General features: G+C 40.5%; 1 protein-coding gene across 2 annotated transcripts in view; it reads right to left on the minus strand.

The window, feature by feature from the left end:
* CARMIL1 (capping protein regulator and myosin 1 linker 1) overlaps window positions 1–16,430 on the minus strand; it is a 164,777-nt gene that overhangs the window by 41,426 nt on the left and 106,921 nt on the right. For both annotated transcript variants that reach the window (XM_077352987.1, XM_077352986.1), the window contains exons 18-22: window positions 13,080–13,161; window positions 10,167–10,266; window positions 10,025–10,079; window positions 5,939–6,111; window positions 4,465–4,533 (exon numbers count right to left, since the gene is read on the minus strand). In XM_077352987.1, the coding sequence (XP_077209102.1) occupies window positions 4,465–4,533; window positions 5,939–6,111; window positions 10,025–10,079; window positions 10,167–10,266; window positions 13,080–13,161 (479 nt within the window). The remainder of the gene's footprint in view (window positions 1–4,464; window positions 4,534–5,938; window positions 6,112–10,024; window positions 10,080–10,166; window positions 10,267–13,079; window positions 13,162–16,430) is intronic.

Genomic DNA, 16,430 nt, shown 5'->3' on the forward strand with positions numbered 1-16,430 from the left:
TTTCATATATTTTGATACACCGCTGGAGTGCCATACAAAGAGACACTGAATGTCTTCTAGTTTTTCAGAAACGAATAAGGAGTGCTTCTTTGCCATAGTTACAAAAGCATAGCATATCTAATAATTTAGACTTTAAATCTGCACAACATCTAAGTGCTCTCTTGAAATAAAGTTCGCTCAGCGAAGGGGCCCTTTGAAATTAATGTGTTTATATGGTTGGATCCTTTCTGCCAGGCAGAATTCAACTGGAATTTAACTCCAGAATTAACTGGAGTTGGTGGAAGGACTTTGATCTTCTGTCTCAGGACAGGGAAACGAGGAGGAAGGAAGGAACTGGGTGACCCTGGAAATAAACTAGCATCACCTCCAGAAGTGTGTTTGTGATGTTTGCATGTAGCCAAATCTGAAGGATCTGCCTATTCCTATCCCTAAAAGCCAAGGCCATGATTTCCTAATCCTTCATTCACCTGTACAATAATCCATAGTGGAGAACAGGTAGTCTGCCCAATGGACCTACAGACTATTCATTTCCTGATAGCTCAAGCATGTGAGCAGGTCCAGACAGGTGCACTGGACAGTTGAGTATGAATGAAGAATGCCCATGTTTGAATCCTCTGCTCACCCAGATGATAACTTACTTCCAGTCAAACACAACATTATTAAGAGATAAAATGAGCTTATTGGGGGAAGAACAGGAGAACTTCACACTAACTGATAAAGGGAGATGTTTCGTCTGAAGCATTATTAGCCTAATCAAACTTCGGGAAAATGCACTTTTCAACAAATCCAGGAACTCAACCCAGAATGGGGATGAGGGATGGCTCAGAAGACGAGAACCTGATTTGCAGGCACCAAGTCTCGAGTTCAATCCCTGAAATTTCCAATTAAAGGGATCAGGCAGTAGGTGATGTGAAAGGCCTAAAAAGCAGCTGCTAGTCATATTAGATAGTACTGACATTGACAGACCAGTGGTCCAGCTCAGTATAAAGCAGCTTCATGTGCTCAATGCAAACAAAACCCACCGACTGAATTCTGTACATTTTGGGGTGGGGCTGAATTCAACAGGGTATAATCACATATGTGATTTGCAGAATCTATTACTTTTAGTGGAAATAACCTGCAAAGACACACAATTAATATCATCAGCCTAAATATCATCAGTGCAGGGTGCCCCATCTTGTGCAGCACACAGACATATTTCTAACCGGCACAATCTTTATTGGTCCCCTTGCATCCTTTGTCTCTTGGATGATAGTAAGTTTTTTTTAAGGCCACTTACTGGGTTAGTTTCCCCCCTCCCTGCACAGTCTTTAGCACTCCTTGAAAGAGCGTTCCGAAAATTGCTACAATCATAATGCACAATTGGATTTCTCAGCATCATCTCATCCAGATGCCAGACTTTGCATTTTCACTCCTGCAGTGCAACTGTCAATAAATCACTCCCTATTGAACCAAAGTAATTTGGATGAGAGAATGCGCCACTTTGAGCTGTTCTGCATAATGGGCTACAGATTTCTGCAGCAAATATAAAAATATCATGCACCAAGCTGGGAAAAAATTCAAAAGGCTATTTTCAGTCATTTTGTTGTAGCGAAAATGAAGCGCCAATTATTTATTTCTTTTCTCATTGCCAGGAAAGACAGATTTTACAGGTGGCAGAATTGCACTAAAATAATTTTATAACCCACAAGCCTGAGGATGGAAGAATGGTTAGATTGTTTGCCAAAGATAATGTTTCCAAAACTGTTTGAAATAATTTGTGAACAAGACTACTGTTTTCATTATCCAGCTGTGACAGAAAAGACTGTCTTCCACATTTAGAACTTTTTTTGATCATGGCCAAGGCACCAAAACTGTCCCTGGCTTTTTGTATATTGAAGTAGACAGCAGATGACCTGAGCTTCCACGCTAAGGAAACACAATGTCACTTTTGGAAAATCACAGTCACTGTATTCGCACCAACATTACCGTTTTCTGTCACATACTTTCATTCTCAATCTTAAGAGAAGCCTCTTTTTCATCATCTTGGCAGACAGACGGGAAAAACACAGATTATAGGCAGGATGTTGAATTGCTCTTTTCCCCAGCTAGACTATATTTGTCAGTAAACCAAACGCTATCAGCGTTTAAAAGGTTATTCCTCCCCCCCATGTTGCCTATGAGATCTCGGTGCTGTCTATTTTTCACTAACTTCATTGAACATCACGTTTCAGCATTAAGAAGTTGTGCTAAATGGTTGAAATATTGAATTCTGAATAAAACAGAGCTGCAGGCAATAACTGGTTTAAAATTGATTAATCAAACTGAAGTTTTTATGAGTTCCCAACTTCACTCTTTTACATCAATCACTGTATCTGTCAACATCAAAAAATAGGGGATCCTCATAGGACACACTGCACTAGATTTGGGCGTATGTGTTAAATTTGATGGAACTCGTTAAAGTGAGGTTTTCCCCTTCCAATTGGTATTTAGAGCTGACAGGTGTGTTGTTCTTCCATCTGAATCTCTTCTAGAAGTAGAGTCAGAGACAACTGAGACAGACCATGTGCAGTTGATCTAACTACCTGTGAAAAATACAAAAACTGTACACAATTGGAGTAGAAAAGAGCAAAAGGACAGGAGTACCTTAAAACAGGGGTAGTCAACCTGTGGTCATCCAGATGCTCATGGACTACAATTCCCATGAGCCCCTGCCACAAAATGCTGGCAGGGGCTCATGGGAATTGTAGTCCATGAACATCTGCAGTACCACAGGTTGACTACCCCTGCCTTAAAAGACTATCATGAAGAAATTGCAGATGACACCAAATTGGGAGGACTGGCAAATACTCCGGAAGATAGAGACAGAGTTCAACGAGATCTGAACACAATGGAAAAATGGGCAAATGAGAACAAGATGCAATTTAATAAAGATAAGTGTAAAGTTCTGACTCTGGGTCAGAAAAATGAAAAGCATGCCTACTGGATGGGGGATACATTTCTAGGTAACACTGTGTGTGAAAGAGACCTTGGGGTACTTGTGGATTGTAAACTAAACATGAGCAGGCAGTGTGATGCAGTGGTAAAAAAAGCAAATGCCATTTTGGGCTGTATCAACAGGGGCATCACATCAAAATCACAAGATGTCATAGTCCCATTGTATACGGCACTGGTCAGACCACACCTGGAGTACTGTGTGCAGTTCTGGAGGCCTCACTTCAAGAAGGATGTAGATAAAATTGAAAGGGTACAGAGGAGAGCGACGAAGATGATCTGGGGCCAAGGGACCAAGCCCTATGAAGATAGTTTGAGGGACTTGGGAATGTTCAGCCTGGAGAAAAGGAGGTTGAGAGGGGACATGATAGCCCTCTTTAAGTATTTGAAAGGTTGTCACTTGGAGGAGGGCAGGATGCTGTTTCTGTTGGCTGCAGAGGAGAGGACACGCAGTAATGGGTTTAAACTTCAAGTACAACGATATAGGCTAGATATCAGGAAAAGATTTTTCACAGTCAGAGTAGTTCAGTAGTGGAATAGGCTGCCTAAGGAGGTGGTGAGCTCCCCCTCACTGGCAGTCTTCAAGCAAAAGTTGGATGCTCACTTTTCTTGGATGCTTTAGGATGCTTAGGGCTGATCCTGCGTTGAGCAGGGGGTTGGACTAGATGGCCTGTATGGCCCCTTCCAACTCCATGATTCTATGATTCTATGAAATCACATTTATTTTTTGAATTTTTTTTTTTTTTTGCTCTGGCTTGTTATTGTAAGAGGACTTGTTCTGTATCATACCCAGTTTTCCAGACTAGAGTCTGCCAATCTTAACCACTACACCACACTGGCTTTCAGGCTGGCTCTATAAGTCTTAAGCAGCTTAGCAAAACTGGGGAAATGTTACCTTAACTCATTTATGACCAGTCTCTTCATCCTTGTTATATTTGAATTCTACCTTACTAAATCTCTATCTGTACTTCTTGGTGCTTAAAACTTGTTTTTGTCATAACTTTTGTATAACCTAGAATAAGTTTATCATTGATAAATGTCATTGTTTAACAGGTTTTAGTGTCATACTGTTTAATAGGTTTTAATGTTATATTAATCATGAAATGTTGTTTTTATTGTTTTATGAGCTAATTGTTGTTTTACTGATCTGCTGTGAACCATCCCAAGCCGACTCCTGTTCATTTTAAATAACCAGTTTCTGACCCTGGCTAGTAACACGAGGGGACCATGATGTGAAGACAGGCAATGATAAACCACCTCTAAACTCCCTTGCCTGGCTGCCAGATAATCCTACATTACACACACAAACACAGGTTGGATACAATGTGGAACTGATTAAATACCCATAGCAGCAGGGCTGTGTGTGTGTGTGTGTGGGGGGGGGAGATTACAGTGTATATATTTTCCAAGCTATGTCCCAACACAAAACAACATTTATACAAATCTAGACAATTTGGCAAAGATTAGGATAGACAACCATGTAGAACTTACTTTTCTAGGGCTACGGCTATATCCTGGAAGCCCTGTGCTGTGATATTATTCTTGTCCCATATAACAGTTCTGTTGGAAAAATCAGAAACTACATCAAGTCACTAAGTACAAGCTGAACACTATCCAGCCAGAATGGCATTTTCTACTTTCGAATTGAGCAGATCTATTTTTATGAAATAACACAATTAACAAGTAAAATACCAGGTAAGGTTCTGTGATGAAAATGTATCAACAGGAATAAAGGTGCACACATATGCCTTAATACACACACACAAACACGGGTTGGATCCAGTGCTAAATCTTTGCTTGCGCTAGAGCTCCTGAACTAATGCAAACATGAAAAGACTATGGTAGCCGCTTGCATGAAGTTAAGCTAACTGCATCCCCACTTGAAATCCTGCTTGCTCAAGATCTCACACATCCAATTTCTGAGCACTGTAATTTGCAGGGAGTTAGTCGCTAGGTGTTGCACAAGTGGAATGGCATGAAGTCAGTTGACATTTCTGCTTTCGGATGGCCGGATCCAAGCCGCACACTTTCAAGGGTGGAAGACTACACATTACAAGTAAAAACCTTCCTAAAACAAGCGACAGAAATGAGGAGCGGTCCTAAAATGAGAAACTGAAATCTATATCAAAATATTTCCAGATCATTAAGTCAGTAATTTACATTTTAAATTTCAGAACTTTTCTAAGGAGATAATGTTGGTCCCCTTGCCTAAAGGTAAAATGTAAACATATCCATATGACTCCTTGGGAGCTAAGCAGGGTTGACCCTAACTAGTAGTTAGATAGGAACTCCAGGGGTCATGACATAGAGGGAGGCAATGACAAACCACCTCTAAACCTCCTTTGCCCGACTGCCAGACAATCCTACATTATACACACCATATGATAAATGATAAATCTTGTACAGTGACCCAGAAGTCCACATTTGAAACATGGAACAAACTCATAGGGGGATCCCACTTGGAAGAGATCATTTAACTCTTGTCTGCTTAACATTTTCGATCCCCAAAGACCTCAAAATCTTTTCCCGTACAGTTGGGACAGGGGGTGTCATGGGTCAGCACTACCCCCTGGAGGTGGACCCCCTCGAACTCTTCCCCAGGAGGATGACTTGGAGTCAAGGACACAAAGGTTTATTACATATGCAGTTTGGGGTACAGAAAGAAAGGGGGTAGGTCTGAGGGGGCATTCCTTCACATTCCCCTGAAGACGTTTCAGACTGGCTTGTGCCTCTTCTTCACTGTCAGTGTCCCTTTCATCCTCCCCGGTACTTCTGTTTCCCCCCCCCCCCTTAACCTCACCTGAGGTCATATTAGCTCTGCCCTGTCTTCCACGTTCTAAACCCTGCAGTTCTATCCCTCCGCATCCCTGTGCCGCCAGCCATGAGCTGAGAGCCTGTTTCCACACAATGCACAAGGTTGAAGTTTACCAAGGTGTTAGGTTTAAAATGCCAATTATCGTCATACCTGAGCTTGGTGTTTATCTGAAGAGCCTTTGCGAGCATCTTTGCTCCCATATCACCCATTCCATTTCCGCTAATATCCACTTTTGTCAGAGATGTATTGCTCCCCAATGCATTGATAATGATAGTGAGCTCCGTCTTCAGCTTAGAATCTGCTAGAGACAGCGACTGCAAGGGCTGAGGAGTACAGAAGCATGGGACATTCACCACAGTACACTTGAGATGAATCTTAAATGCTCTGTTTAAGACCACAGATCAATCCACAATGCAGCTTTAAAACATCAAATCACGGAGCAAGTGGAAACATAGCTTAGAACCTCTGTTCAAATCTACCCTGTGTAAGACATACTGCTTTGAACATGCCCCTAAATATTTATGCAGGTAGAGATGTGTCCATGTATATGCATAAGCATAATCAAAAATATTTTTGGTACAAGATGACAATGATGTACCAATTTTATACAAATACACACTACAGAGTTTGTGAAAAAGGATCAGGATTAAAAATGAGAAATACAAAATAGCATTTCTCAGCATGCATTAAGAATGATGAAGTTTGACCGCAGTGGCACCTTTAAGACCAACAATGTGTTATTTAAGGTATAAGCTTTTGTGTGGATGCACACTTTGTCAGATGTATCTAGCTTATAACATGAATAAAACTTCATTGGGCTTAAAGATGTCACTGGACTCAAACTTTGTTCTGCTGCTTCAGACCAACATGGCTACCCATCTATCATTAAGAATTATATCACACTGGGCTAATCTGCCAACTGGAAAGTGCTGTATTTTTTTAAAGCTATGTACAACAATAACAATTTCTATATTGCCAGTGCTTTACATTCTTACATTTACTGAGTCTATGTATAGTTGAATTAGATCCTAAGTAAGCCAGTAGACTGAAGTCTGAGGAGCAGGGCATCTCTACCTTCCCATTCCTGCTGTAGCCAAGACTCCTGAAATTCTGCTCCCAGGATTCAAGAGGCCCCAAGGTAGAGCATGGTGAGCAAAGCTGGGGTCTACAGTTCCAGGAAAACTAGTTAAAATCACTGCATCCACCCCCACCGTGAGCTGTTCCATCAATACAACTGCTATTATGCTCTTGGAATGGCATTTCAGGATCCAGCCCAATAACTACTATACAGGTGGCCGAGTTCTGCAGGGCCTATAAGATGGAGCTCTTCCACCGAGCTTTTGGTTGGGGTCAATGATTCTGTAACATCTATGGGACTCCCTGACCTCCCTCACTCTAGTAATATCCAGCCTGGGTAAATTTACCTGCAGCAAAAAAAACATTTCAGCTGATAATTATATCTTGCTGCTCTATTGATACTTCTAATTATTAACTAGTTTTAATTGTTAATATATCATTACTGTTCAATGTTTTACGATTTTAACTGTATCTATAACTATGTATGTACACCGCCCTGAACTGGTCTTGGAAGGGCAGTCTAGCAATTTAATAAATCAATGAATGAATGGGTAAATGAATAAAATAATACCCTGATATGGCTATTTCCAGCCATAGTAACATAACACTTTTTCATTTAGCAAGACGAAACACCCAACAAATCCTCTTCTCTTTACGATAAACCCACAACTTTACAGAGGGAAGAGACTTTTCTTGCCAAATGTTTTCCATAGATAAGGGGTTTAGTTTTAGTGCTAGAATATAATCTTATGGCTCAGGGCTACGGAAAAAGATGGACATTGCCAGCTCTAATTGGCTGCACCACTAAGTATTCCCAGACTGACTTGATCCCCTGAAAACGATCCATATCTCTGAAGGATTACAGGACTCAAGATCAGACCTGAGAGCATCTAGCATGTATGGAAGTGTCACTTATAGCCTTCTGAACCTATCCTTCATGCTTAAGGGAGAAGGAAGACAGATATTCTAAATATGGTAGAAATCATCTAGGAAACTATCATTTTATCTAAAAGATAAGCCAGGGAGGAAGTGTTTCCAACACTTTCTACCATGCTTTAGAATATTTCTATCCTCATCCTAAATTATCATCAGGAGAGAAATTGAACCTTAAGGTGACAGAATTTGGAGATGCAAATATCGCTTGTAGATAAATCTCATGCTTAAATTTGTAATACATAAAGGTAGCAGGAATTCTGTAGGAAACTTTGAAAGATTAGTGGGTCTTGCTTCAGCCATATGAATTCCATGTACAAAAGACTAAAAACCCAGAGGGGATGACATAACGCTAGAAACGGACATTATCCAAACTAGGAAAGCAGAACCATGAGACTGTATAATTGGAAAGTCTGTCCTTGACAAAGAAATGTAACCACTTTAGATTAAAATGACAGCTATCAAATTGCTATATTAATTTGCCTAATCTTCCAATGCATCCCCACTGTATTCCACACATAATTTGGAAGGAATTAACTTCACATTAGTGCAGTAACTTGGGAACGGTGGCAAAAGTTTAATTGAGATACTTCATGCTTCTTAATAGGATTCTAGCACAGAGCTCTACCTTCTAAAATACTCAGATCAGCAGAACATGGCTGTTTAAAAAAATGGAATAAAAATGAATCCGTACAAAATGAGGCAGCCGCTATTACACTGAACTGCTGATAAACTGCAGTCTCTCCTTGTGACACTGCCCATCTTCTACAGTCATACCTGTGTTCTGACTGGACTGGTCCACCCCTAGAACATTAATATTGGGAACACTTGCTTCCCAATCACCATTTCTCAAAAACCAGGACTCTACTCTTCATCCAGGCATCTCCCTGAACAAGGGACTTATCCTGACCATGAGGGCAGCCATGACACGGGCAGCAGTGGGAAGAGAAACCCACTTATTCTTAGGACACAGCAAGTTCCCTTGAGCAACTCTCAGTGATATGTTAATCTTGGGTTTCTAGGAGTGGAGATCAGCAAAAGTGCAGTAAATGTGTTCTGTCTCTGCAACAGATCGGGACTGTGCATTTCATCTTCCAGCTGAGTACTTCCTTTGCATTCTAAATTGTCATAGTATTCCCCCCCCCTTACTTTTAATGATTAAATGAGTGGCATTCTGTCTCACAGAAGTGAAAAGCACCAGCCAGGACTCAATAATGAGAAAGGAAGTTAGATTTCAGAAAGAATTGATTCAGTTTCCAAAACCAGCTTCTACCAATCAAGGCTTTAAAGACATCTTAGCTTGACGCTTCTGGTATATGCTTCTGTGTGCAAAAATATTACACTACTGCTCAAAGTCATGCATAAAAATGGCATGAATTTCTGCTTTGCTTATACTCTGAACTGCTATCTGAACAAGCAACCTGCTGCTGTAAGTCACCTGGCATAGATTAGAGGAGAGGAAGCATACTTAATCCGGGCTCTGCTTTACCTCTACTAGGTGAACCACACCCCCGCAAGCCATGACATGAATCGTATGTTTGGGCAGATGTGAGAATCTGTTGATGACAGTCTATGAAGCCAGATATCTACTCTTTTTAAAATAGGCATATTTTATGCTTTGTTCCATCATTAGGTGGGGAGTTTATAGTGATTTGTTTTGCTTACAAACCCAAAGAATACAGAGATTAATATAGTTGGAACACAACACCCGGCAGAATTTCTTCTACAACTATGCATTATTCAAATATCATTGTTGCTTCAGGGCCTCTTATATCAGTATAGGTTCAAAACTACATTTAATCACACTGTCTCTGAATATGTAAATTTGCATATTCAGTTCTAGCTTTTCAGTATGCAGGAGGGCTCTCACAAAAAGATATAGTTTAAAACACAGAAGTGCAATTTAACATATCGATAATAATGTGCAAAACATATTGAAGAAAAAGAGAAGGTTTCTATACCCTGTTCTTCTCTACCATAAGAAGTCTCTAAGCAGCTTACAACTGACTTCTCTTCCTCTCCTCACAGCAGGTACCTTATGAGGTGGGTGGGAATGAGAGAGTTCTGAGAGAACCATGACTGGTTCAAGGTCACCCAGCAGGCTTCATGTGAAAGAAGAGTGTGGAATCAAACCCAGTTGTCCAGGATACAGCAATGTAGGGTAATTTAAGATAAAGAATGACAATGCTTAGAAGACTTTAAAGTAATGGAAATAATTCTACTTACTGACTCTTCATCTTGAATCATTTGTACCAAATTATCAAGAACGGGGGCCAGATTTCTGAAGGGGACAAGAAGTGGAAATTAGCAGTTTTAATGAACTAATTTTTATTTTAACCCCTCCTCCCAATAAAAATAAAAAACTTACTTGGATTTCATGTTGTTGAAATTTTTGCCCAATGCCAAGTGCCTAATTGATCGATTTTTACTAAGCCATACTATAAGAGTTGAAAGGTCAGATTCTAGGCCTGTGAAGAGTGAGATTAAATAAATAAATTAAAATATACATTGCCAGAGAAGTTCAAATCAACTAAGTTACGCAATTCCATAACAAATCATTATATGCGATTCCTTAATTAGCTACAGCATATCATGTTGATAGATTTAACCTCCATTTTCTCAACAAAGGATTTATGAAACATGCTTACCCTAAAACCAAAACCATTTGGAAGCAGGTATTTTAGAGGGGAATAGGCAATAGGTTAGGGTGGCGGCTAGGAAGGATCCGATTTTGTTCCTATGCAATTCAAGGCTGATCAAAAACAAGGCCTCTGCAGCAGTTTTTTGCAGAGTCAGGGGCTCACCTTGCTTGTGTGACCAAGACCTGGGTGCGGGAAGGCAAGGCAGTGGCCTTGAAAGAACTAGACCCACCTGGGTTCTCAGTCCTGCACCAGTCTCAGACCCATAGTAGGGGATGGGGGCAATCATGGTCCGGGAGGCTTTCTCCTACAGGGCTCTCCTGGCACCTGAGATCAGTGGAATGGAATGTGTTGGCATTGTTTGGGACTTGGTTGAGGGCTTGGCCATCTGGCTGATGTACCACCCACCCAATGTGCCACCAGATGCCCTGCTGAGCCTGATGGAGGCAGCTGTCTCCTGGGTGTTGCAGTTTCCCAGGCTTGTCCTTGATCTGGAAATTGCAGCTGGTACAAAATGTGACTGCTAGGGTCCTCACAGGAACATCTTGGAGGACCCACATCCAGCCTGTGCTGAGGCAGCTGCATTGGTTGCTGGTAGCCATCCAGATCCAGTTCAAGGTTTTGGTTTTAACCTTTAAGGCCCTTCCCATACCTGAGGGACTGCCTATTGTCCTACCCCCCTCACAGAGCCTTACACTCTGCAGGCACTAACTTGTTGGTCATTCCCGGCCCCAGAGAAGCATGCCTGGCCTTGACCGGGGCCAGGGCCTTTTCGGTCCTGGACCCTACCTGCTGGAATGAGATCCTGGTAGAGCTATGGGCCCTGTGGGAGCTCCCAGTATTCCACAGGGCCTGCAAAATAGAGCTCTTCCATCAGGTTTATGGTTAAGGGCTGGGGCAAGGTAGAACTCCTTAGCTCTTTTAATCCTTTCCAACTTGGATAGGGTGGTAATAAAGGAAATGATCACAAACTTCTAAATGATCAGTCAGTTATTAGAAATTTATTTTAGTTCTATACTGGAGATGAGATCTCTCTTTCTCCTCTGTATGAAGAAATGCTGCATGCTTTGCTATAAAATATAGAGAACACAACAGAATAAAACTGTGCCAGACTATGTGAAGGGCCTGGGGGTGGGCGGTTGGGAACTGTTTATAGAATGCTTTTCAAATAGTTAAGGAATCATGCTAAATGCAACTTGTAGATAACTGGGGAATGTTTAGACTAAAGTTAGGGGTTGCTTTATCTTTACATTTCAGATAATGCACTACTTAGCACAGACTGATGCCACAGGTAGAAGTGTGACGATGAACAGGCTTTGTTTCCTATAAACCTGAGGGCTGACCTGGCGACACTTGCCATGTCAGAGGGTGAGATCAAGAATCCAGGGCTAGTCTGGACGCTTTGGGGGTGGACCTGGAGATGGTATGAAGAAGTGGAATGGCAGCATTGGTCGAAATACTGCAGCCTATATACGTATATAATCCTAAATAACCCTATTGTTACTTGGGGATGGTATGTTATTCTGACCACTAGAGTAGCTGAGACGAGGATATTTTTAGTGGCAATAACTAATATAATGTAACAGTTTAGGGGGTCACCTCTGTAAAGGAACAGGTTTACAATCTATTGCAATGTTTCTTTTACTGCTTGTCTTCGTAAACCATTTTGTACTCCATAATAGTATGCCATGGCTCAGACAGGCTTTTCTCTTTGCTTACCTGTAAGGTCTTCCGAGTGTTCAATTCTAGTCCTACTACACTGCTTACTGGCTGTCGTATGCTATCTGCTTGTATCATTGTTTATATTCTGTAGTCCACTGTGAGTCTCAGTGGGAATGGTGAAATATAAATGAGGAAAGTCAATCAATAAAGAATGGAGATCTCTCTCATCCTTCTGACATTTAGGACCACAATATATCAGCTACCTAGTATGTTATTATCCCGTTGTTCCTCTGAGAAGCTCAGAGTACTCATTTCAATTTAATCCTCGCAAAAACCCTGAAAGGGAGGTTAGGCTGAGAGAAAGTCACCAGCACAAATACATGTTTTGAAGCATAGTGGAGATCTGGACCCAGATATCTCAAATACTAATGCAAAATTCTAATTTCCCCACCATCTTTCTTAACAGACCTGCATACAAAAATATTTGTATATAATCCAATGCATTTTATGTAATCCCTGATTAATTAATCCAAACTAGTCCTGTTTGGAAATAATGAGTAACAAACAGGAAGTGTATGATCTATGTCTGAACAAACAATTAGAAGAATAACTGAAAGAATTAGAATTCAGCATTAAACTTTCAGGGATTTTTTGGCGTAGGACCAAGAATAGCTTTAACTATCTTCTTGTCCATCTTCATTCCACATTTTTCACAGTCTCCCATATATATCACAAAATCATACTTGCAGCCCAGGTCTTACCAATATTTACTAAGTGAGTCCCAAACCTTTCAATAGGATTTATGCTCAAATTATTTTAGGATTACTGTTTTATAGTCCATTCCTCTTCACATTTGCTTGCAAACCCCATGAGGATTGAATTTACTCCCAAGCATAGGTAAAGGGATTATATATCACAAATCATTCAATCACATCCCGTATTCAATAGTGTGTACACACGTATTACATGGATCATCTTACCATTGTCTGAAATATCAAGGCTGGCGATATTGTGTATTTCTGCTATACATCCTTCTAAGACTTGTGCCCCTCCTGATCTTAGCTAGAAGGAGGGAGAAAAGTCAGATATTTTTGCCTAGCAAAGGGAATTGAGAGAACATACAAATCAAGAGCAGGGATTTAACTAATAATGACCATTACGGTATGACTAAAGGTAAGGGACTTCATCTTTCTGAACAGAACACTTAAAATCCTGCTTAAATAATATCCTATGCAATGGAAAATAATTTTCTCCTGTTACAAAACATGTACTGCAATGAGGAACGGCCATGAAAAAAAGGGAGGGGGGATTGGAAAGTACTCTTATACAACCCTCAGCTATTGTTTTCTTAAACTTCTATCGAAATTATTCAGTCTGTGCAAAAAAATTAGGCATGAAAAAACATGCCAAGGATAACTTTTTCTAGCACAAATATTATTTGCACCAGTTTTTTAAATGTAGAACTTCCCGGATCTGAGACTTCTGGATTCTTCAGACTGGGGGGAGGAAAGTGGGGGCAATATCAGGAAGGAGCGTTTATTTTATTCATTCAGTTTATATACCACCTCTCACTATGAGGTCTCTTCAAAAAGATACGTTTTAAAACATATACGAGAAGTCAAACTTGGTGGGAAAAATCATATGAATAATTTTTTAAGGGGAGTTATATCTTTCAGCTTCTTAAGGACTTGAGCTTCCAGTCAGCATTCAGATGATATGAATATTCCTTTCTTTTTGAATTTTAAAATATAAATACCTCCAAACTGAAAAATATAACTCAACATTTATTTTAACACTTTTCATCTAAATGTAACACACACATGTATTTTATTAATTTATAATCACAATCTTTTTCTGGAAGTATAAATTTCTCTCTCTTGACATCTCCACTAAGAAAGAAACAAAACCACTTTTTTGTACATTAGAATGCCATTCTTAAAGATCACGAATGCAACTAGGAGTCCAACTGATAGTTATTTTTGTGATTTGGTTAGAGAAAGGTGAATGGCTGAGTTTGTGTGCATGTTCATCCTGCCACATCTGCCCCAGTTTGACTGGAGAAGGAACATCTGACCTAGCCTGAGTCAGGGTCAATTTTCCCCATATTGAAGGGTATTGTACACATGAAACAAAGCTAAAACACATAAAACGGCAGCAACATCCATCCAAACATATGCACATGCCGTTAAAAGGCACAGATATATTTTATATATTTACATAACCACACTTTACATATTTGCTGCAGGAAACATTGGTGTACTGTCAGTGTATTCATTGCAATCTAGTTTGCCATGGAAAGTTCTTATTCACAAGTACTCAGTTCTTCTTTGGAAATCTGATCTATCCTGTTATAAACAATCAACCCTGTTCCTCAACTAAGTATCAGTAAACAGATCTGCAGTAATCCACAAGATGCACAGAAGGAGGAATACATGGAGAAGATAGACAGAGTGAGTGAGTAAATAATTAAGAGGGATGAAAGTAAGGCAGGAGATGTACTTACACAGTGACCAAGCTTATGCAAGGAGAAGAGAAAAGGGAAATCCATCAGTGCTGATTAAAACCATTTACTTTAACAAATGAGCAACATAAAATAATGAAGCTTTGGATTAGAGTTAGTACACCATTAATTTGCTGTTGGATATAAGTTTGGTGGTGATGTGAGGAAATGAAAGGTTTAATTTCTATGTGGGCTTAGGGCCTATGTTAAGAAAGAATGTCCTGTGAACAGAATAATATCTGGCTTTCTTCTGAATATAAATGTATTCTTTACAGAATACTTCAGAGATGGTAGAACAGAGGTATACTACAGTTATTTGGATCAGCACTGGAATTTTCAAATTGGGCAGCCCAAGCTAAGAGGGCTGCAAACAAAAAATGAAACACACAAGCAAATAACATCACGAGTAGAGTCTAGCCTGAATGCAAAATGAAATACAATTCACCCAGAAAATCTTTTAAGTTTAGCCCATTGGCTTCTTCACAGTAACTCTTATCAGGCTGGATCCTTCAATTACAATTACTGCAACCATGGATCTTCCCCACTTACCCCGCACCCATTTACAACCCCTGGGGTGGAGGGACTTGTGTTGTGAAGAGAGGCAAGTGTCTTCAAAGAAAACAGAAGTGTGTGGAAAAAGTTCTAAACCCTGTTTGGTGCACTCAAATTTTCATGGTAGGAGAGCAGAAACCCTGATGAGAGGGAGAGACTAAAACCAATCAATACCTCCAGAATGGTGGTACCAAAGAATAGTGGAGCGTAAGTTACATAACAGAGTATCGGCAAGGTTTTGAGTCAGCTTCTGAGATGGGATTGGCCTCACAGTCATTTCTACAACTGAAGGTGAAGAGTTAAAACTGCCTGTTTGGGGAAATGTATGAAGAGAGAGCCAAGGAGGTGAAGAGTATCAGAAGGGAATGAGAGCATCTTCTGTCAAGCTACCAGCCATCCCAAAGCCCATCCTTGCCAAGAAGGATGCAGAGAATCACACGGTCGTAAGTCCAAGACTAGATAGCTAGTATTTCTCTTTTGTTTCATTTACTAGAAACTGTATTCTTTGAGAGCTAATTTCCTAGCTTCATCTGTGCTGGTATGTTGAGAAAAGAATGCATGTTGGTTAAATAAATCCCTTTTCTTAAAAAGTGTGTGTCTCATTGTATCTCCACCCATTTGCTCTAAACTGCTTGGTTAAGCTACACTCTTCTTGGTGACCAAGCATCAAGAGAACCCGAGGGACAGAAAATTTAATTTATTGGCAGGTCTCAGCCATACCACAAAGTCTTGGGATGAGCTTTGGGGAGAGTAAGGAGGAACTGGGGGGTAGGGGCATGAGAGTCCTCCAAACCCATACATCACCCTGGGCTACTCAGTTGTCTTCAAGCAAGGAACACAAGAAGGGGCGAGAGTTAGAAGCCCAACACAGGATCGTTATAGTATGTACTAATAGCTACATTAATTGGGAGGTTGCTGAGCTAAGGGGGAGAAATTGATACTTTTCTTTCTCTTCCATGACCCAAGAAACAAAGTTTCCAGGGATCAGAAAGGACTCAAGGGGAGAAAGGTGGAAAGGGAAGATCCTGCAACATCAGGACTTTCTACTGTCAGTCAGCAGGATACAAGTCTGTGTTTTTTCTTTTAACTTCACTCTTCCAAGTATAATCACATAAAAAGGTAAAGGTATCCCCTGTGCAAGCACCGAGTCATGTCTGACCCTTGGGGTGACGCCCTCTAGCGTTTTCATAGCAGACTCAATACGGGGTGGTTTGCCAGTGCCTTCCCCAGTCATTACCGTTTACCCCCCAGCAAGCTGGGTACTCATTTTACCGACCTT

Source organism: Paroedura picta, chromosome 9 (genome assembly GCF_049243985.1).
Source record: "Paroedura picta isolate Pp20150507F chromosome 9, Ppicta_v3.0, whole genome shotgun sequence".
In the NCBI taxonomy this organism is placed as follows: domain Eukaryota; kingdom Metazoa; phylum Chordata; class Lepidosauria; order Squamata; family Gekkonidae; genus Paroedura; species Paroedura picta.